The following is a 22,068-nucleotide window of genomic DNA, read 5'->3' on the forward strand; positions in this document are numbered from 1 at the left end:
TACAGGACTCTCTTTTCATCACTAGAAATGACTATCGAATATGGGTACACTACAGTGCCGAGAAAGCAATGACATACAGGCTGTCACTCGTTGGTTCTTGTAAATTTCTAACGGCTTGTGCACAAATCACTTGCTTAGTGTTGGAATTTTTTTAATTTGATTGTTTTTCGTACGTACATTTGAAAGCACATTTGCATGTTTTATTATATATATATTCCGTGCAACTTTTAATTAGTTTTCTCGTCAGACCTCTGATAACTGATCGATACTTCTTTAACTCTTCAATTGTTGACATATTTAAATATAATTCAACTGATTCAAATACAAGATTATTCAGAGTTATAAATAATAATTAAAGAGTTATCTATTCCGAAAACATGTATGATTCTGCAGAGTCGGAAAAAGAAACACATAGCATTCGTTTAACAAGAACCAATTTAATATCTTAAAAACACTAAACAAGTACGAGCATTGTAAAGAACTAAAAACAAGTAAAAGACATTCAAAGGTAAAACTACAGCATGACAAGTAAGAGGAAAATGACTAGCTGCCGACTGCCGCATGCAGGCTTTTTAAAACGTCAACACTGGCGAGTCAAGTTGAGTTGTACTCTGCTGGCGCTGCAAACTAACTTCTACAAGAGGCGCTGCATACTCCCCCTCCAATGTCAACGAAATCTAGCTGGTAAACGCACCACACGACCTGAACGTGTCATCCGCTCAGGCTCCACAACAGGGAGTGGCTGTACAGACTGTGGTATGGATGACGGTGCCTCTGGCTCTTCATGGGTTGTCACATAAGCAGGTTTAACACGATCCACTGATACAGGTGTTGACTTTTCATTAATACGCAGGTGAAAAACTTTATCTGATCTTTGCTCAACAAAGAAAGGACCATCATAAGGGGCTTGAAGTGGAGGGGGTACCATATCGCGACGAAGAAAAACATGGGTACAGTTCTTCAAATCTCGATGCACGAAAGTCTTTCTTTCACCATGTCTCTTTGGGGCAACAGGACGGAGAGCTTGCATGTGTGTTCGTAACTTATTGACAAAATCGCTTGGTTCAAGTGGTTGCCAAGAAAGTTTAAAAAATTCACCGGGCAGACGAAGTGTAGACCCAAAAACCAATTCGGCAGGTGTGCAGGCTAGGTCCTCCTTCAAGGCAGCACGAAAACCAAGGAGAATCACAGCAATAACTTCAGTCCACCGCTCAGTGGCGTAACACTTGATAGCAGCTTTGAGGGGACGATGCAACTCCTCTATCAGGCCGTTTGATTGAGGGTGTAGCTGGTCGTTCTAGACTTATGAATTCCCAGGTGCTTCGCAAGAGACCGAAAAAGTGCAGACTCAAACTGTCGTCCTTGATCAGTGGACACCACTGAATGTACTCCATACCGGGAATTTTGAAAACATTTTCCCGTATTATACATGAGTAATATGGTATTTATTAAGAAACTGCTCATATTCTTTTAGGTATTTCAAAAAAATGCTTAGTTTTTTTTCAGGAGGAAAAACTAATTAAAGTTCTTGGTGGACCTCACAAATGTGTCTTGGTTGAGTCAAATTAGAAAGCATATTTAAGTAAATCATTAACATTTATTAGTACTAAAATACAACATGTTAACAAGAAAAAAGGCTTCTTAAAAATATATTATTCTTGTAGAATCCTATCTAGCAATAATAAAAATATTGCAGCGAACATGAACAATAAATATAATAGTTATACCACAGGTGCTCCTAAAAAAGTTCATCTTGATAATGGAAAAACAGTCCCGCGATCTCGAATCGTCTTCCGCCAGGTGATTCCAAACAAAGTCTTGAAACATCCACGTAATGCTGGCCGGCCCAATTCATTTGGCATGTAGATCAAGTGGAACGCCATTCCATCATCAACCGGACGATAGATCCCAGGGCTGGTAGCCCACTACAACAGCTTATGCAGGAGGAGACATCCTGGTAGTTGAAACAGGGGAAAGTGAGATCGATGGACGGATGTCCACCGCTTAAATACTGCCTCGATGACGTTCCACACAATTTACATATGCTTGGTTGCAAGTTCGATGAAATCCACTAAAAAAACTCAAAAATATTTTTGGCAACACTTAATTTCATTGAAACCGTTACATTGACGGACAAGATTTTTTTTCACTGTGATTTTTAACTGAACCGTCAATCAAGCACCGTGCGGTTTGTTTACATTTTTCTTACTACGCATGCAGGAAAGAACGAAAGTTTTGGGACTGTATTTAATTAGTGCAGCGTCAAGACATGGAGAGTCCCCTCACATAAAAATAGGTAAGTAGTATTAATATCATTTCCCCAGTACCGGAAAGTCAAGAAAACAAATAAAAATTATCAAATATTTTGACAAGTCCCCCCTTCTTGGCATTCCGGTGACAAGGAAATGCAACATACCCAATAAATAAATCATTTCATTTAAAAAAATATGTATAAACACCATGAAAAAGACCTTTACACTTTGAAACAGTATGATATCAAAAACATTAAAATACATTTAATATATTTTTGCAAACATTTTCCAATTCAATCTTACTAAAAGGCTTTGTAAAACAATCTGCGGCATTTAATTTACTGTTTGCATATTATAATTCAAAAATATTATCCAAAACCAAATTCCGTAAAAAGTGATATCTCACGTCAATATGCTTTGCGCGCGAGTTCTCTATTGGTGAATGTGAAAAATCAATTGCTGCCCTATTATCACAATGTAATATACATTTAATTAAATTAAATCCAGAGATTTTGGTTTGGGACATTTCATTTAAAAGCCATAACCATACTATCTCCTTGGAAGCCTCACATAAAGCAATGTACTCTGCTTCCATTGTGGATAGGGCAACACATTTTTCCTTAAAGGTACGCCAAATAATAGGTACTTTATCCAAAAAAAATAACTAGTCCCCCCATTGATATTCTGTCATCGCGATTAGCCGCATAATCAGAATCTGAAAAACCATTTAAGGAAATATTATCAATGTTACTTAAATTTAATTTGTAATGACTAGTATATTTCAAATACCCTATTAACCTTAGTACACATTCCCAATGTCTCATGCCGGGGTTTGCTTGAAATTGAGACAAAATGTTAACTGCGTAGGATATGTCAGGTCTTGCTTTTCCAGCTATATAAGCTAAACACCCAAGAGCATTTCTATATGGGATATCAATCATTTCGTCCTCTTTACTTTCATTTTTTGGACAGTTTTTCTTGGACAAAATGAAACCCTTTGCAATGGGTAGTGTGGACACAGGATAATTATATGCTTTAAATGTATCACATACTTTTGATGTGTAGCTCTGCTGGTGGATAAACAGTTCCCTGCCTTCTTGTATGAACTCTATGCCTAACAATTTTTTCGTTTTTCCCATTTCTTTGATATCATAATGCAATTTCAATTTATTTAAAACATGATTTATATATTTTGATCCTTTCCAAAAAATATTATGTCGTCAACATACATTAACAGGGTGGCGACAGATCAGGGAAATCAGGGAAAAGTCAGGGAACTTTATTAATCAGGGAAAAATCAGGGAAATATCAGGGAATTTTGAAAAAATAACAAAAAATCAGGGAAAATTGATTTTATGAAGAAAAAAATTTTTTTTTTGCTTTACAAAATTAAATACTCTAATTCCCTACGCATTTTCCGCCAATTATCTGTTCAAAAAAGTAAAATTAATGAAGTGCGATTATACACTGCCGCATATTTGTGCATCTTTTTTCCTCAACGTCAAAGTATTGAATGTTACTTATTAACCACAGGATGAACTTATTAAGATTGCTTCTGTGTCTGTTAGGTTGTTTATTTTACCTAGCTTGAAATTTCCTTTTACACTTTCAATGCTACGTAAAATAAACAACCATACAGGCAAAGAGGAAGCCTTCATTAATGCCTTAGCTTGTTGCCTTTATTCCATTGTCTTGAAGTAATTAAGTACTGTAATCACGATTTCAAGAAGAAATCTTTAGTGGTTTTTGAATTAATACTATAAAAGTTTAAAAGTTATTACTTCTTTGGGTTTTTAACCCTTCAAGCGGCCATGATGTAAAATTCCTTCACCCAGCGATGTATCGAAGAGCGGCCGTGTCGAAAAATTTCGCCATGAATATTCTTCCATAGAATTTTACGCAGCAGCCGTTCTCGAAGCAGAATATTCAAGGCCAAATTTTTCGACACGCCCGCTCTTCAAAACATCGCTGGGTGAAGGAATTTTACGTCACGGCCGCTTGAAGGGTTAATTTAATTGTTAAAATAGAACTTTCAATTAAAAAAACTTTGTTTTTTGCCGTTATACTATTTGTTGTCGTTGTAGATTATAAAGGTTTTCTTTTCTTCAGACTTAAGTAATTTTTTAATTTTATAACCAAGTTGTATTCTTTTATATATTTTGATATTAACTAATTGCTTTTTTTTTTCTTGCATTCAAAGTTGTTTGTTACAAAAGCAATCTAAGATTTTTTTTCGTTACATACTGAAATCATTTGAAATAGAGTTAACTTGTGAACTTAAGTAAATATTTTTATTTTTTTATTGTTAAAATGCTGTATTCATTCATTAAAACCTATATTCTTGATTAGAGAAAAGCTCCCTATGAATGGATGTCAAATGGTTTCATCTATTTTGCATAAATATGTCAATTAGTTAGATAAGAAAAACTACATTACTTCTATTCTTTCACTATTACTTGTTATTCTTGCAACAATTATTATACTGTTTGAAAACTTAGTTCAAAATAATTTCAATTACTTTTAGTTCTATCATAAATACACATATGTTTTTAAGAGTAATTTTAAGTTTCTTAAATTTCTTATGCTAAGTGGTTTCTGGAAGTAAATTTTTTTTTTTTTTTTGAATTTTCTATAATCTTTCCATGTATAAAAATTTAATATACTGTTTTGTTGGTTTTTCTTTCCTTCCAAAAACATTGTCTTTTTTTTATATAACCATTTTATTAAAAAAAGTAGCATCTTTTTAAAATATATCTTTAGTTCAACAACTTTACACATCTTAAGAGCCATTATTTTGAAGTTCAGACAAGGTGTGGCAGTGACCATTTTTGATTTTTATAATTTTTTTATATGTCAAAGTAGGTCATGAGAAGTAAACATTCTGAAATTTTTAGCCTTCCAAAAAATTTTTTCGCTCGTTAAAAATTCCCAAAGTTTGACGTTTTGCAGCGCTTTTTAGAAAAATTCTAAAAGTCGCGTTTCAGTGCGCTTTAGCTCTTTACAGAAACACCACCCCACGGTTATGTTTATATTTATTGGTTGTACTGTATCTAGTGATGATGACTTCATAGTTATTTTGGTTGGGGGTTGTTGCTTTCTTCAGATAAGGGCTCGCAAAGTATGGATTTTATCCGTTTTCGCGCAAGTTGAACCTGCGTTATTTCCCCCAAAAAGCCACCCCCCGAAAAAAATGTAACATATACTAAAAGTTTATACTATGAAGAGAGTAAATGGCACAAAATTTGTTTGAGGTTTAATTTTTTTTAGAAGAAAAATACCCTGATATTTTTCAAATTATCAAAAATTGTGCTTTTTTGATCGCAATTAACTCAAAACAGCATCACTAGGAAAAAAAACCTTTTATATATTATGGTACCTGGCTATGTGTAAAACATCATGAAAAAGAAAACAGCATGGGATCTCTTCTTGTTTTCCAGAAAATAATTTTTTTTGTAGCTCATTTTATGCGTTTTCTCGTACGTAAAACATGTGTCCAGTATTCAGATTAGATCTTCTAAAACTTTAAGGATGTACTGAGAATGTATGTATGTGTGTATAGAGAAAGAAAAAGACTATAAATACTTTATTTTTCTGATTTTTACAAATTGATGGTATTTTAATTGCAGGTAATTCAGAAAACGATAAATCCATATCATATATATATATATATCATGAACAATATCTGCTTCACTTTCCTCTAAATGTCTATTTTCTATGTCATCTTAAAATACCTCTAAAGGGCTGTTAGTTCTTGATAAATCAGTATTATTCACTTTTTCTTGATTGGGATATCAGCTAAAAACAGTTTGAATTTCACTTTTTGTCAGATATTCGTTCGGTTGGGATATTTTTATGTCTTCAATCATCTCTGTTCTCATTACATGTTCTACTTGGTCGGACGTCTGTTTTCTGCCGGTTTTTTACCATAAAGGAACTTTTCATAAAGAAATTCTATTTGTTTCAATGAAAATTGTGTACTTTTACGAGTTGGGAGAGCCCACCCCTCACATGAGATTTCCAAAATGTTTTCTTCTTTGTTTTCTCTTTTGTTGCAGAACATGCAATGAGAATAGAGATGATTGAAGACATAAAAATATTCCAACCGAACGAATATCTGACAAAAAGTCAAATTGAAGCTGCTTTTAGCCGATGTACAAAGGAAAAAAAAAAGCGGATATTACTGATTTATCAAGAACCGACAGCTTTTTAGAGGTATTTGAAGATGACATAGAAAAAAGGCATTTAGAGGAAAGTGAAACAGATATTGTTCATGATATTTCTTCCATTGCTACGGACATAAATAAGAAAGAATTATTTTGGGATTGATACGATAAATCTATCTATCTCTATATATATATATATATATATATATATATATATATATATATATATATATGATATCGATTTATCGTTTTCTGAATTACCTGCAATTAAAATAACATCAATTTGTAAAAATCAGAAAAATAAAGTATTACTAGTCTTTTTCTTTCTCTATACACACATATATACATTCTTACTACATCCTTAAAGTTTTAGAAGATCTAATCTGCATACTGGACACATGTTTTACGTACAAGAAAACGCATAAAATGAGCTACAAAAAAAATTATTTTCTGGAAAACAAAAAGAGATCCCATGCTGCTTTCTTTTTCAAGATGTTTTACACATAGCCAGGTACCATAATATATAAAAGGTTTTTTTTCCTAGTGATGCTGTTTTGAGTTAATTGTGATCAAAAAAGCACAATTTTTGATAATTTGAAAAATATCAGGGAGTTTTTCTCCTAAAAAAAATTAAACCTCAAACAAATTTTGTGTCATTTACTCTCTTCATAGTATAAACTTTCAGTATATGTTACATTTTTTTCGGGGGGTGGCTTTTTGGGGGAAATAAATCACCAACGCAAAAAGAACACGCACAGCAGCACCAAAATAAGTATACACGAGGAGGAGACACGTGACCACGCAATGCACTGTGGGAAAAATCCGCCAATAATTCTTCAGTGTAGGTGGAGGGAATTCGCTCCTGCATTGAACGTCGCTTGAAGCCGGGTTGGATGCATAAAACAGCCTTATTTCGCGAAGCCGGTTTGACGCCGGGATGAATCTAGCTGCATAAACAGGGCCAGTTTGGATGGTATGGATCAATAAATCCTTCAGGCTGGCGCATAAAAATTTGTTCGTTTAAATCAGTGTATAAATATGCATTTTTTACATCAACTTGAAAATACAACCAACCCAAGCATACAAAAATTGCAAAAAATGCTCTGACAAGAGAAAAACTAATAACTGGGCTAAAAACTTGAATAGGATTCTGGGTATTCCTGGCAGTTTCCCTGAGCAACAAGTCTAGCCTTATATCTCACCACTTCTTTTTTATCGTTGGTTTTAAGGTCATACACCCATCTGTTTCCTAACACCTTTTTATTTTTCTGGGGTGGTACCAATGACCAGACCTTTCTTTGGCGGATTACGTTCATTTCATCAGTCATCGCTTGTTGCCAGTTCTCCCTCTCAGGAGTCCTCAAACTTTGCTTGTAATTATTTAGAATGATAATTTCTGAAATGTTTGCTTCTAAGAGATTTATTGTTTCTTCATCCCCCCCTATCTGAATTTAAGTTAACAACTGGACCCGATTCATTATTTTTGGTGGAAAAATCGAAAACATCTTGATCAAATTCTATATTATGGGAATTGCAGTAATTTTTTACATCATTTTTAGACCTTAATTTGACATCCTCGCCTTCAATCAAATAGTAAATGTCCAAGCGAGTATCATTTTTTCTTTGAACTTCTTTCCTCACCCATGGAATTTCACGACAAGATGTCCAAGATTTTGTGGGGGTAGATTTAATTTCTTCCTCCTCGATATCCATTTCACTCAAAGGTCTTATATAAGTAAAACTGTCTCCTCCTTCCCGGCTAACTTCTTGTTTATTTCTCCCCCAAATTTGGGACTCATCAAATCTAACATTGATTGTTTCCTCTACTTCCCGGGTTTCAGGGTTCCAGATCCTATAGCCCTTAGTGTTTATGGCATAACCGATCATTACACCTTGATATGCCCTCATGTCTAATTTTTTCAATTTCTGTTTTGGCCGACCTACGTAGGCTATACATCCGAAAATTCTTAAATGTTTAACCGATGGCTTTCTGCCACAATACAACTCAAAAGGAGTCTTCTCGCTTCCTGTTACAACAGTCCTATTTCGAACGTAATTGAAACATAAGGCCGCTTCGGCCCAAAAACAGTCTGGTAAATTTGATTCCCTGAGGAGGGTCCTTACCCCGTTCATTAAGGTTAAGTTGTATCTCTCTGCTATTCCATTCATTTCGGGACTAAAAGTGTTTGCTCTCTGTATGTTAATACCCTGGTTCCTAAGGTAACTTTCAAAACGGGCATTTTAAAATTCTTTACCGTTATCTGAACGGATTTCTTTAATTTTTTTCCCAGTAAACCTTTCAGCCCTTTTCTGGAACCTTACAAAATATTCAAACACTTCGTCCTTCGATTTCAGAAAATATACAACAGATTTACGAGAAAAATCATCAATTAAACACAAAATATATTTTGAGCCCCCCAAAGATGGAGTGTTTACAGGCCCCATTAAATCCATATGAATTAGTCCCAATGAGGTACGAGATTGAATCCCCCAAACCGGTTTGAAAGAAACCCTGCGGTTTTTGGCTAATTTACAAGGCTCACAACTTGGAGCATTCTTATTCTTTATAGCTAGTCCATACACATGTTTTTCTGTTTTCACTATATCTTCATTATTTTCATGACAAAACCGCTTATGCCAAACTTCCAGATTCAAGGGACTCAATCTTTCCCCATTGACCTGATTAGAATTTTCAAAAATTTTACAATTTGATACTGAAGCCTTGGGTTCTTTAAAAACATATGAAAAAGGTTTTACATAATACAAATTATCCTTTAAAAATGCATCAAAAGCTTTTCTCTCCCCTTTAAACACTGATAATTTACCATTTGAACAAGAAAAATTGAATCCATGTTTATCTATGCAAGGACCAGACATTGGATTCCGTCTTAAACCAGGAGCATAAAATACATCATTCTAGGTTATCTCATTAATTTTTCCATTTAACTTTAACATTAAAAATGATTTTACCAATTCCCTCTATTTGGCTGTGTACTCCGCCTACTGCTACTTCCATTTGAACATCTTTTACGTCATTTAGTTCAAAGAACAACTTTTTGTTCCCACAAAAATGAGCATTGGCCCCAGTATCTACTGCAAATCCCTCATTTTGATCGCTTTTACTGGCTTCTAAAACCTCATGGTTTGTTTTAATAGTACAGAAAAAACCAAATTTCTCATTTCTACCATTTTCATGTCCTGAACTAGCTTTATCATTTTCTTTCCTTGAAAAATTTCTACTTTTATTTTTACTTCTATGCCAACATTGACTTGCCAAATGGCCGGGCTTCTTGCATAGAAAACCTGTTTTCTGTTTAAACTTCCCCCCTGAGGATTCTCCATATCTTGAGGTGGCACTCACAGGGTTCGTACGCCCTTGAAAAACCTTGAAAAGTGCTTGAAAAAAAAAGTTCATTTTCAAGTGCTTGAAAACCTTGAAAAAGTTTTAAAACCTTGAAAAAGTTTCTTAGTGCTTAAATTCTCTCAAAAATCAACGAATTGTGCTTAGAAGTTTTAAAAAAGTATTTCACCAATGCAATTTTCTGAACATGTGTTCAGTATGCAACATCGCGAAAAATTGCTTCCTTGTTTGATATTTCAATCCTTTTGCATCTTGTAAATATTTTGATGTTTTTTACAACCGAAAGGTATTTTGACATATGATACCTTAGATTAGTTTATTTTTTGTTTAATTTCATTAATTAACAAAGAAATTAATTTGGAAACCATGACAACATTGAACTTACTCGGGTTTCGCGGAAAATTGCTCTTGTGTTTGAAATTTCTATCTTTTTGCATCCTGCAAATATTTAAATATTTTGGCTAATCAAATGTATTTTTCGCATATGCTACCTGAGATTAGTATATTTTTTGTTTAATTTTAATAAAAAACAAATAAATTTATTTCATGGGAAACATGCCACGTCGAACGAACTCAGACTTTGCGAAAAATTGCTTCTCATGTTTGAAATTTCAATCTTTTTGCATCTTGCAAATATTTAAATATATTCACTAATCGGATGTTATTTTCATATATTTTACCGTAGATTATCATATTTTATATTTAATTTCAGTAAAATATAAGTTTATTTTATGGGAAACATGACAACATTAAACTTAACTCGCGAAAATTTGCTTCCCTTGCTTGAGATTTCAATCCCTTTGCATTTTGTAAATATGTTTATATTTTTGGCAATTAGTAGTTATTTTGACACTGCTACATCAGATTAGCTTATTTTATTTTTTATTTTAATAACTAAAGAGTTAAAGAATTTATTACCTTGGTCTTGTTTAATTATTTGCTTATTTATTTTTGCAATTTTGAATGATTATCTTTACCTAATTTTTGGTCATAACAGATTTAAAAAAAAAAAATTTCAGCAGTTGAGCACCTAACAAATTAACTTAAAGTTTGTATTTTAAATATAAAGTTGATTTATATAATTTTATTTATAAGTACATCATTTTTTTATGTCTGCTAAAATAAATAAAGTGTATAACAGGGGTGGTTGTGTTATGATTATTCACTTGAAATCCAGTAGTGTTCGTTTTTATGCTTTTACCTTCCTATATCTCCAATTTTCCCCTTTTCCTCAAATGTTCAAAATTACTACTTTATTAAGTTTGTGGGTACTTGGAGCTTACTGGAAGAGGCTTTAATCAGCAAAGGGGTAGATAGCTTAAGGAAGGTCATTCATCTTCATTTGGATCTAATAAATTGACCAGTACCAGCCTAGCTAGGCCCAGTGCCTGTTGCTGGTTATCAACAGGCACTGGGCATGGTATTTCTATGCAGAATATTTTGACTTAATAAACTATTTTATGAATTGTATGCATAGCAAAAGTTATTGTTGTACATATGTATATTCAAGTAATAGGGGTCTTAGTTTTAAAAATTATTCCCCCCCCCCCTCGCCCCATTTTGCTCTTTGAAACTTTCAGGTAATTTTTTATGAACTCACAAATCACAATTACACCTGAATATTATTGCCTTTCTAAATTTAAAGTCTAATTTCAACAATAACCCATTTTTTCCCAAAATAAAACTACTTTTGTCATAATATATGTCAACTTCTTGTGAATCTTTTCAATTTCGAAATATGGCTCTATAAATCTGAACTTCCACATTTATTGTCTATTGCAAGTTAATCAATGAAGGCTGAATAGGCTCAAGTTTGCATTCAGAGTATTTATCACTGCTTAAGCTGCCTTTGTATATTTTGAGGTGTAGAGACTGGACTGTGGACTTTCATAAACTTTTCTTATTTCCTAATTTTTAAATTTACTCGAGGACAGTTGAAATGCCTTAGTGGCTGAACAGCTAATAAATACATACGAATAATTGATTTGCATACTTATAAATGATTTGCAAACCTAATATTCTTAGAACTTAATAGTGCAAACTGAAATAACTTTCTGGGTAGTGTTTTTGTCCTAACCACCCTTATATTGTAATAAACCACTGTATAGATATTGGAAATAAATGATGAAACCGAGGGGGGGGGGGTGACTTCAAAAACTCCTCTCTGGCAATGCCATTGAACTTGGATATTTTAGTTTCTTCCCATAAAAGTTAAAAGCAAATATGAAAGGGTTTTTTTTAAGTATTAATTTGCTGATTCTAGAAAATATACAAACCTCTGACTGCTGCAATCTTTGAAAAACCTCAAAATCAAACCTCTTGGTATCTGCTTCTCTTTATGACCAAACTTTTCAAACATTTTCAGAAAAACTTTCAACGCAGTAGATCATTCATCAAAGCGTCTCTCCTTGTAGAAAAAGCAATTTTGTTTTCCTATACTTTTTTGCATTATTGCCTTATTTCTATGTGTTTGTAGTAAATGAAATCTGCATACAATATTTTTAGTACAAATTTATGATATTGCCTTGAAAACAAAATTTTTTACCTTGAAAAGTGCTTGAATTTTTTCTGCCTAAAGGGTATGAACCCTGACTCATCACCACTGATTTGCCCTTGCCATTATCCCCATTATTAAGGTACTTAATACGTCCTTCTTCAGCTAACAATTCTGTTAAGACATTTGAAAATATGAATTTTTTTTCTTCCCAACGGTATATATTTTGTACAATTCCCCGAAAATCCTCAGCTAAATTTCTAATAAGTTGAAAACTTTGTAACTTTTCATCCATTACATAATTACTTTCTTGTAACTGTTTTAAAATTATTCTTAACCTTGATGCAAACATCCCAATACTTTCGTTTTCTGGGATTCTACATGAAAAAAATTCTTCCCATAAACTAGCAACTCTGGCCAGGGATGAGGGTTCAAAATTTTGTTTGAGAGTTTCACAAACGACCTGGGGATCTTCAATTTCAAATATTAATTGTTTAAGTTCATCATTTATATTTAAATAAATCAATGCCAAAGCCTGATTGGCTTTCTTTTTGTTTTCGGGCACTTCCCGATTTAATGTTTTATCTTTTGTTATTTCCCACAGGTCCCTCTCTATAAGAATCATTTTCATATCCCTTGACCATGTTGACCAGTTTTGGTTATTTAACTTTTTAATGCTTCTGTAATCTTTTTCCATTTTTAAAATTTAAACTCAAAATACCGAGAGACAGAGGTGACCACGAACTCTGCTACCAAATGTCAGGAGGAAAAACTAATAAAGTTCTTGGTGGACCTCACAAATGTGTCTTGGTTGAGTCAAATTAAAAAGCATATTTAAGTAAATCATTAACATTTATTAGTACTAAAATACAACATGTTAACAAGAAAAAAGGCTTCTTAAAAATGTATTATTCTTGTAGAATCCTATCTAGCAATAACAAAAATATTGCAGCGAACATGAACAATAAATATAATAGTTATACCACAGGTGCTCCTAAAAAAGTTCATCTTGATAATGGAAAAACAGTCCAGCGATCTCGAATCGTCTTCTGCCAGGTGATTCCAAACGAAGTCTTGAAACATCCACGTAAGGCCGGCCGGCTGGCCCAATTCATTTGGCATGTAGATCAAGTGGAACGCGATTCCATCATCAACCGGATGATAGATCCCAGGGCTGGTAGCCCACTACAACAGCTTATGCAGGCGGAGACATCCTGGTAGTTGAAACAGGGGAAAGCGATGGACGGATGTCAACCGCTTAAATACTGCCTCGATGACGTTCCAAACAATTTACATATGCTTAGTTGCAAGTTCGATGAAATCTACTAAGAAAACTCAAAAATATTTTTGGCAACACTTAATTTCATTGAAACCGTTACATTGACGGACAAGATTTTTTTTCACTGTGATTTTTAACTGAACCGTCAATCAAGCACCGTGCGGTTTGTTTACATTTTTCTTACTACGCATGCAGGAAAGAACGAAAGTTTTGGGACTGTATTTAATTAGTGCAGCGTCAAGACATGGAGAGTCCCCTCACATAAAAATAGGTAAGTATTATTAATATCATTTCCCCAGTACCGGAAAGTCAAGAAAACAAATAAAAAATATCAAATATTTTGACAATAACCATTGGAGGGAGGTAATGGGCCAATTAAGTCCAAATGGACATGATCGAATCTACTGGACGGCTCTTGAAAATTTGCTAGTGGTGCTTTTGTGTGCCTATGTATCTTAGCCTTTTGGCATGGAATGCAGTATTTTACCCATTTGGTGATATCTGATGACATTTTCGGCCAAACAAATCTTGATTTGATCATGTGTTGTGTTTTGCGCACACCAGGGTGGGCCAAACTATGTAATGAAACAAAAACATCTTGGCGACAACTGATAGGTACGAAGTGTCGAGCACGGCCTGTTGACACATCACATATTAATTCAGCATTGGCTTCCGGAAAGGTAATTTTCCTCAGTTGCAAAGATGTATCCTTATCCAAAGACAAAAATGATTCCAATTCCTTGTCTACAGCTTGCTGTGCTGCAATTGCCACAAAGTCAATAGTTGCTGGAACATTTATGGCAGCTATGCGAGACATGATGTCCGCAGCAATGTTTTCGGAACCTGGAATATGTACAATAGATGTTGTGAACTGTGAAATAAAATCCAGTTGGCGTATCTACCTCGGTGAACACTTATCATGCCTCTGGTGGAAAGCCAACGTCAACGGCTTATTAATCACCTAAGACATCCCTGTTTGGGCACCAAATTATTTTACGATCTATAGCTTTCTAACAATATCAAATATAAAATTTCTATTTATATGAGTAAGCAAATCAAAATGCTTACCTCCTTTATCTTCTTTATGCTATATGTCGTGTCGTTTCTTTTCTACGTCAATAGGTGGGTTAATTCTAGCTGAAAACTTGGGACTCATAATAATCAGAGGCCTGGAAAAAGGACTAGACAAAACTTTTATTTATTAAACTATATTTTACATTTATGTACAGGTAAGAATGTTAGAAAATTTCAACCAAACTTAATGCAGGAGATTCCACTGCACAGCTCGCGGTTGGAAGCATAACTTGAATCCGATAAAAGTTTGTATGGAAAAGTTTTTAGTGGTCAAACTCAAGTGGATCTGAGGGAAAAAGGGGAGAGAACATAGACTGTTTGCCACACATATATTTCCATGGTGTTCTCAAAAAGTAGTTTTCTAAAGCTTTAAATATTTGAACCGTAGATAATGCATGCTTGCTTTTCTATGCGTTAAAAGATATTTTTTTTTTCCCAATTTTGATTTTAAACTTAATGTCACTATTAATTAACAACTATGATGATGAGTTTCATTATTGGTTTGTTACTCAATATGATGAGCTTTCGAAAAAATTTTCCTTGTATCTAATAGTGTTAAATCCTTTTTTTATAGGTTCCTGCTACTAGAGAAGTTTTAGCTTCACTTCCTAATGTGTTTAGTGCATTATGTCTTAACAGCCGTGGTTTGCAATCTTTTGTTGCTTGTAAACCTTTTGAAAAACTGTTCAGAGTCCTTGTGTCTCCAGAATACCTGCCAGCCATGCGTAGACGTCGTAGTTCTGATCCAATTGGAGATGCTGCTAGTAACTTAGGAAATGCAATGGATGAACTAATGCGTCACCAACCCAGTTTAAGAACAGATGCTACAGCTGCAATAATCAAAGTAAGCTCTTAAAAATGTATTTGCAGTTCAAATATTACTAGTTATGTTATTGAAAATTTTTACTTTTCATTGTTTGGAAATTTGTTTTTTATCCTCGGAGGTTGTGCTTTACTATCTTCGGATGAGCGATGAATTTTTTTGTGGGAATAGTGGCCACACTTTCCAGAAATATCTGACTCATTATCAAGTAATTTGCATGCTGCACATGAATCTTGTTCATAAATGAAATCATATTCATTATCTTCATTTTCAACTGAATATGTTAACAATAAAAAAAGGGGTGGCAACAGAGCTGAAAGTTAAAAAATCAAAGGCATGTTTTAAGATTTTGTTTTTATGAAAATTGCTCTGTCTAGTTAATGCCATCAAAACTTTTGTAACTTTATTAAAATTACAATTTAAAATTTTTATTTTCATTAGTTTATTTTGCATTCTGGCCGAGGAAATTTGGGTCAGTTAACGGACCCTTCAAATAAATCCGATCAACCAAAATGGACATTGCACAAAATCCCGATCAACCAAAACGGACCCTTCATGAGATACTGATAAACAAAAATGAATCTTTCACAAATTGTTTATTGATAGAGCAAATCTCAAATCAAAATAACGCATATTTCCGTGTATAAAAACGATAGTTTTTGGAACCTGTTTCAAAATTAAATTACAAAAAACAAAATCTGCACTCTTGTGATGTTCCTGCAAGCGATAAATAACTACTACTGCCAAATAAATATAATGCTTGTTGTTCGTTTCTTTAACAGCTGAAAGTCAGTTCGGTTTATAATTTTCTTGTTTGTTTTATGCAGTAGCGGTGTTGTTGTAAACTTCTGAAAAAGCGTAAACCTTCTCTAAAAAGGCATCGTAAGCTCTTTTCTCCCTGCTCATCATTTAATAAACAGTGAAATGTTAATTATATACAGTGAAATGAACTTAGAACTGCAAAGGATAGTACGGGTGGTGGAAAAATGTGATCTCTTCAGATAGGGTTATCAACTTCAAACTTATCGCCACCTAGTGTTTGAGGTCTGGCGGTGCAATATTTAACTGTAATTTTTAAAGGAGAAAGTTATATGGGCTTGATTTTTCAATGCTAAAAAAGAAAATTAACTTTAAATAAACTCTTTTATTTACCGTTGTTCTTCTTTCGATGCCGATATTTTGAAAAATGCAATCTTTTTACATACGATATGAGAATCATATTTTGTTCTTTTTTCAAGCTAACTTTGCTTTATCAAGATGCAAATAAATGAAAAGTCTTTATTTTTGTAACAATGCTTATTTCAAGTTTTTAAAGCAAAATTCCATTTTCTCTTATGAGTCAAAAATTAAAATGCTGAATCAATGGTTTGTTATTATTATTTATTTTTTTTTTGCATCAACTCTGTCCAGATATTAATGATATGTTTATCATAGGACTCTAAAGTGCAATTCTAAAATAATTTTATCAAAAATATTTCTTTTGCAAGCCATTTTTATACTTTTGATGCCTTCACTGTGAGGATTGCGATCTCTTTGCATGCGCAATGGGAATAGGATTTTTCAAAAATTTTGATGTTTAGTACAACTTGTTAAGGAGTAAAGCAAAATCTTTTTTATATTTTTTTTAAAAATCACGGAGTTTATAAGTTTTAAACGAAATTCTGTACTTTTTAACTAACAGTGTCTTGGGTCAATGAGCTAAATGCTGAACCCATGAATGAGTTTTTTCTTACAATTATTTAAATAATATACATATTGTTATGGATCTGCTGCGACTTCCACTTTCTTGAAAGGACGACACAGTTCTTGAGAAAAACACAGGAAATTTATTTACACTATGTACGGGAAAGGTCGTTAACAACTGCTAAATTTAGCATCAGCAATTAAGCAAATATCAATCTACACCGTAAACTCAATGGTTACACACATATTTACGTCCAAATATGAAAAACAACACACCGAAATGCCTCGCAATAAATTGAGCTAATACACTCTCTGTACAAATTCTCAATCGAGACTGACTCTTTATCATGCCTAACGGCTTCTTATAGACATCTAAAGAGACCTCTCAACTATTCCAGAAAATGCTACACCGTTCCAAACTTTATTTCTTTCCATTCACAAATTTTATCATTCAGAAATGAGGAGACCGTATACTTCAGCCGAATTTCCTGGGGCTGTGTATTCAGTAGAAGAAACTATTTACAGGTTACGTTACTACAATAATTTTAGATGAAAGATAGTTAAATAAATGCCAAATTTAGCTAGATTATGACAAATTAATCACAAAAATAATTACTATTTACAGACTTTGTAACAATATAATATTTCTAGTATAATTTAACATAATGTAGAATGGTAGATGAATATTGATACTGGAGGGGGTGCCCATCTCCCAGTGAGCGATGCGGCCCCCCCCCCCTCCTCGAATTCTAGAAAAATACTCAAAGATATTCTCAACATAAAAGAGGGAAAACACTCAACTTTTAAGTGTCAATGATGCAGTTTGCACCACCTCAAAATTCTGAAATTTCGTTACAATTTTTTTTTCAAAATTATATGCTTTTTCACATAATTATTTGAATTTTCGCGAAACTATTTGATTTTTCACAAAATTATTTGATTTTTCAAAATTAATTGATTTTCAAAAAAAACTCCAGACCCCTGACTCCTATTTTTTTTAAGTTTAAAGTTTTTGCTGAATTTATATTTTTTCTAATTTTTTTTTTATTTTAAGTGGACAGTATTGATTAGAGTCTTAATAAGCAGATATTCTTGTCTTTGAAATCATTATCTGAAAGTCGATGAATGTACTCAAGCAATCTTATTTAAGATTCATTATTAAGATTCATGAAGATTAATTTCATTGACCTCTTCTAGGGGTGGGCAATGTACCCCTTAGCCAAATTAATGCATATCTACTAGCGTGGTAACAATATTCAGACTTTGATTCATTCAATATGTTGTTGGAAAAGGCAATACAGGACATAATTATGAGCTAATTGAAATACTGACTTAAAAATGCATAATATTTCATACTGTATTTTCCTGCGTATAATCCGCGGATTAGCTGCTAAAAAAGGCAAAAGTTTATGAGGTGCGGATTATATGCAGCCGCGGATTATCTGTGATTTTTTCTCCCCCTTAACATTAACGCATTGAACCTCAATATTTTTACAGTAGGATTCACCAATCGAGACTGTACGCCGACCGAATGTCTTTTATTTTACAAAGCATGCTTCTCCTTCTTTGCTGCCTGCCTGTATGTTGGTTATTTTACTTTGCTTGAATGTTCCTCTCGGCAATTCAGGTCATGTAAAATAAGCAAGATTACAGTGAAATAGGTAGCCATTTGTACAAGATTAGACTGTTTGCTCCTTTGTCTTGACTCTTTGTTTTTAAAGTAATTAGCATACTGTAATCAAGATTTCAAGAAGAAATCATACAGTACACTCCCGAATATCCGCAGAACTGAGTGGCACAGGTACCGCGGATAACGAAAATCGCGGATAATCCAAAAAAAAAGGTTAAAACCAGAAGTAAAGAAGATAAAATTATCTTTTGCTTGAAAATGATTCTATTCGACATAAAACTTGATACGTTTAAAATAGATGCGACATTAAAAATTATTTGTATTTCAAGTTCGACAACACATAAAATCTATAGAGAAAAGTGTACTTACGATAACGCCAAGGCAAGACAATTTATTCGATGAATTACATCACACTCTTCTACAAGAAAATATTATACCAAAACAACTGAACATTTTCTGTTTTATAAAAAAAATCAGTCAATTGTGTTTGTTTCTTGCTACGACAACACATTTTTCTGATTCGTGACTGCACTCTTCGCAGCATTAGTTTTTCAGTCAATTTCGCGTCCTCATCTTGCTCTTATAAATATTGAAGTAGTCCTTCAGCGTGTTGTAGTTCCGTTTCATATGTCATTCTATGCTGTGTGTTGGGCTCGTCTTCTTCACTTTCACTTTCTTCTTCTTTTTCTCCCATTGCTCTTTTTGTGATAGCTTCATCTGTCAGGTGTTCGAAGACCGGTTCAGTAGCATCACAGTGGAACCATTCTTGAATGTTGTCTTCATTGACATTCTCACCCCCTTTCAACTGACTTTGCCAAGTCAACCATAGAAAGTGCAGACAGATCTTCGATTTCTTCTTGATTTGAAGTGTTTCTGTCAACCGGTGGCAAGAGTTTCCTTCACGACTTTACAAGAGTTGACGGTTTTATTGTGTCCCATGCAGACGCAATGTCATAGATGCAGTCAAGAATTTTATAATTTCTCAAATTCCTTGAGATCGCAACCTTCTTCAATTTTTGATACTAGCAGCTTTGTTCTGTACGTTCTCTTCATGGATGCAATTATTCCTTGATCCATTGGTTGAAGAAGCGCAGTAACATTTGGGGGCAGAAATTTTGCAAAAATTTGCCCGTTCGAAGATTTAAGCACACTAGTAGCTGGGTGTGAGGGTGCGTTATCAATTAACAAAACAGCCTTTATGGGCAGTTCTTTAGACTCCAGGTATTTGCTCACTTGCGGCACAAAAACCTTATCACACCATTCCTTAAATATTTGTTGATTCATCCATCCTTTCTTTTGGTTGAAATAATCAACTAGTAAATTCTCTCCTCGGGTACCCTTAAATGATCGAGGTTTTTTAGACTTTCCAATAACCAGAAGCCGAAGCTTATGGCTCCCAGCTGCGTTACTGCCTGACATAATTGTCAGTCTCTCTTTACTGCTTTTGTGACCCGCAGCTTGGCGTTCACTTTCAAATGCCACCGTGCGAGAAGGAAGACATTTCCAAAAAAGTCCTGATTCGTCTGCATTGTAAATCTGTTCATCAGAAAGTTCTTCAGACAGCACAAAGTCTTCAAACTCACTTTTAAACTCATCGGCTGCGTTTTGATCACCACTTAGCTTTTCCCCATAAAGTCCGATTTCACGAATTCTGTGCCAGTGTTTGAAACGTGTTAGCCAACCGGACAATGCATCAAAATCACCTTGCAGGTTCAAAAGATCAAAAAATACTTCTGCTTTTGCTGCAACAATTTGATCAGACACAGGAACAGATAATAAAAGGAATGATACCTTTGAAAACCGTTATGTACTAATGTCTAGCGTTCCCGTTATGCGTTTTTCAAAGGGCGCAGCGCCCTGCCCCTTTTCTTTAAAGAGCTAATGCGCCCTGCCCTCTTTAGACCCAAAGAAACACGCCCTGCCTCTGCAGTAGAATTTTAATCATGCGCCCTGCCCTTTTACTGGTGTACAAAAAATTTATATTTACGATATCTGAAGGGGAGAAAGGAGGAAACGATGTCCGAAAGGATGATTCAAAATCATGACGTCAGCGCTTTCGCTCCCCATCGAACGTCGATGGAAGGAGGGAGGGGCGGGAACTGACCGACCTAGCACCTCACATCTTGCACCCTTTTTTTTTTTATTCCATGCGGTGAACTGGACAAAGCACGTGCAAATTTGCGGTCCGATCTCTGCCTACGTTTTTCTGAGAACGCTATTCTGATTTTTTTTCCATCATGCCTTCTATGAATCGCAAACGGGAAAATGGAAGAACCAAGGAAGGAGCATTTTGTAAGAAAATAGTAGATATGGTCAAAGTAAGTGCAAGAATTTTATTTTTACATTAATTTTTAATAATATCTTAGGATCGACATCGCTTCAATTAGTGTCGAAAATCGGAGCAGCCACGTGCTGTTATAAAGTAGAAATTGAATTACAATATTTCCTCTTTAACATACCTGAAATTATCATTCTACAAAATAAAATAAAGAAAGGGGGAAAAAAATGTTTCATAAATGAACTTACGATTTATAAAGTAAAATAGAAAAAGGAACTAGTTTGCGCAAGAAAAGCGAACCTTGGTGATGCGAAAGTATTTTATTGCAATTTGTTGTGATCATTTTTTAAAATTTTTATTGTGTCCCAAACGAAACGAATAGTATGAGTAATTTCTTTTTTTTTTCTTTTCATTATAATCCTGAATGAAAGTTGATTTTTGCTTTCTTCGTTTGTTGAGCACATTTGCTGCAACAATCTTTCAACATCTGCTTTTGGACAATTTTCCATATTCCAAATTAGTGAACAAAATTAAAGGTATTTATCGAGAATTCAGAGTTAAATTTAATTTTTAAAGGATGAGTTTCATTTACAAGATACTTAGTGCGCAGCAATCTTTAAACACGTGCTTTTGATTGCATGTTGTAAAAATGCGTGCAGTATTTTAGCACTCTGTATTCAGTTGCTTTTCCTTAGGCGTTGACCAATGGCGTAGCCGGGGTTTAATTTAGGAGGAGCTACAAGCGGTTCGCACATCGGGACAACTCAATCTCACTTCTCAAAACTCCTTGCCCCTCCACTTTTTTAATTTCAAAACTACAGATCGATCGAAAAATAATACTATTGAGGAATTCATATGTTTAACAAAAGTAAAATTGACTTAATAAGTGTATTTTATATTTCTCATTAAAAGGGTACATCGCATGATTTTTTAAAAATTTATTGCTTCATAATATTGCACTGTTTCTTTCCCCACAATCGTTTTCAGGAAAATATTTATTAAATGAAATATTTGCAACCATTCGCATTTAT

The 22,068-nt window shown here is 33.9% G+C and overlaps 1 protein-coding gene across 1 annotated transcript in view; it reads left to right on the forward strand.

The window, feature by feature from the left end:
• Positions 1-22,068, forward strand: part of LOC129218399 (E3 ubiquitin-protein ligase HUWE1-like) — a 736,974-nt gene that overhangs the window by 218,600 nt on the left and 496,306 nt on the right. Inside the window, exon 23 of the mRNA XM_054852650.1 lies at positions 15,198-15,467. Coding sequence (XP_054708625.1) covers positions 15,198-15,467 — 270 coding nt within the window. The remainder of the gene's footprint in view (positions 1-15,197; positions 15,468-22,068) is intronic.

This window comes from Uloborus diversus, chromosome 3 (assembly GCF_026930045.1).
Source record: "Uloborus diversus isolate 005 chromosome 3, Udiv.v.3.1, whole genome shotgun sequence".
Taxonomy (NCBI): Eukaryota; Metazoa; Arthropoda; class Arachnida; order Araneae; family Uloboridae; genus Uloborus; species Uloborus diversus.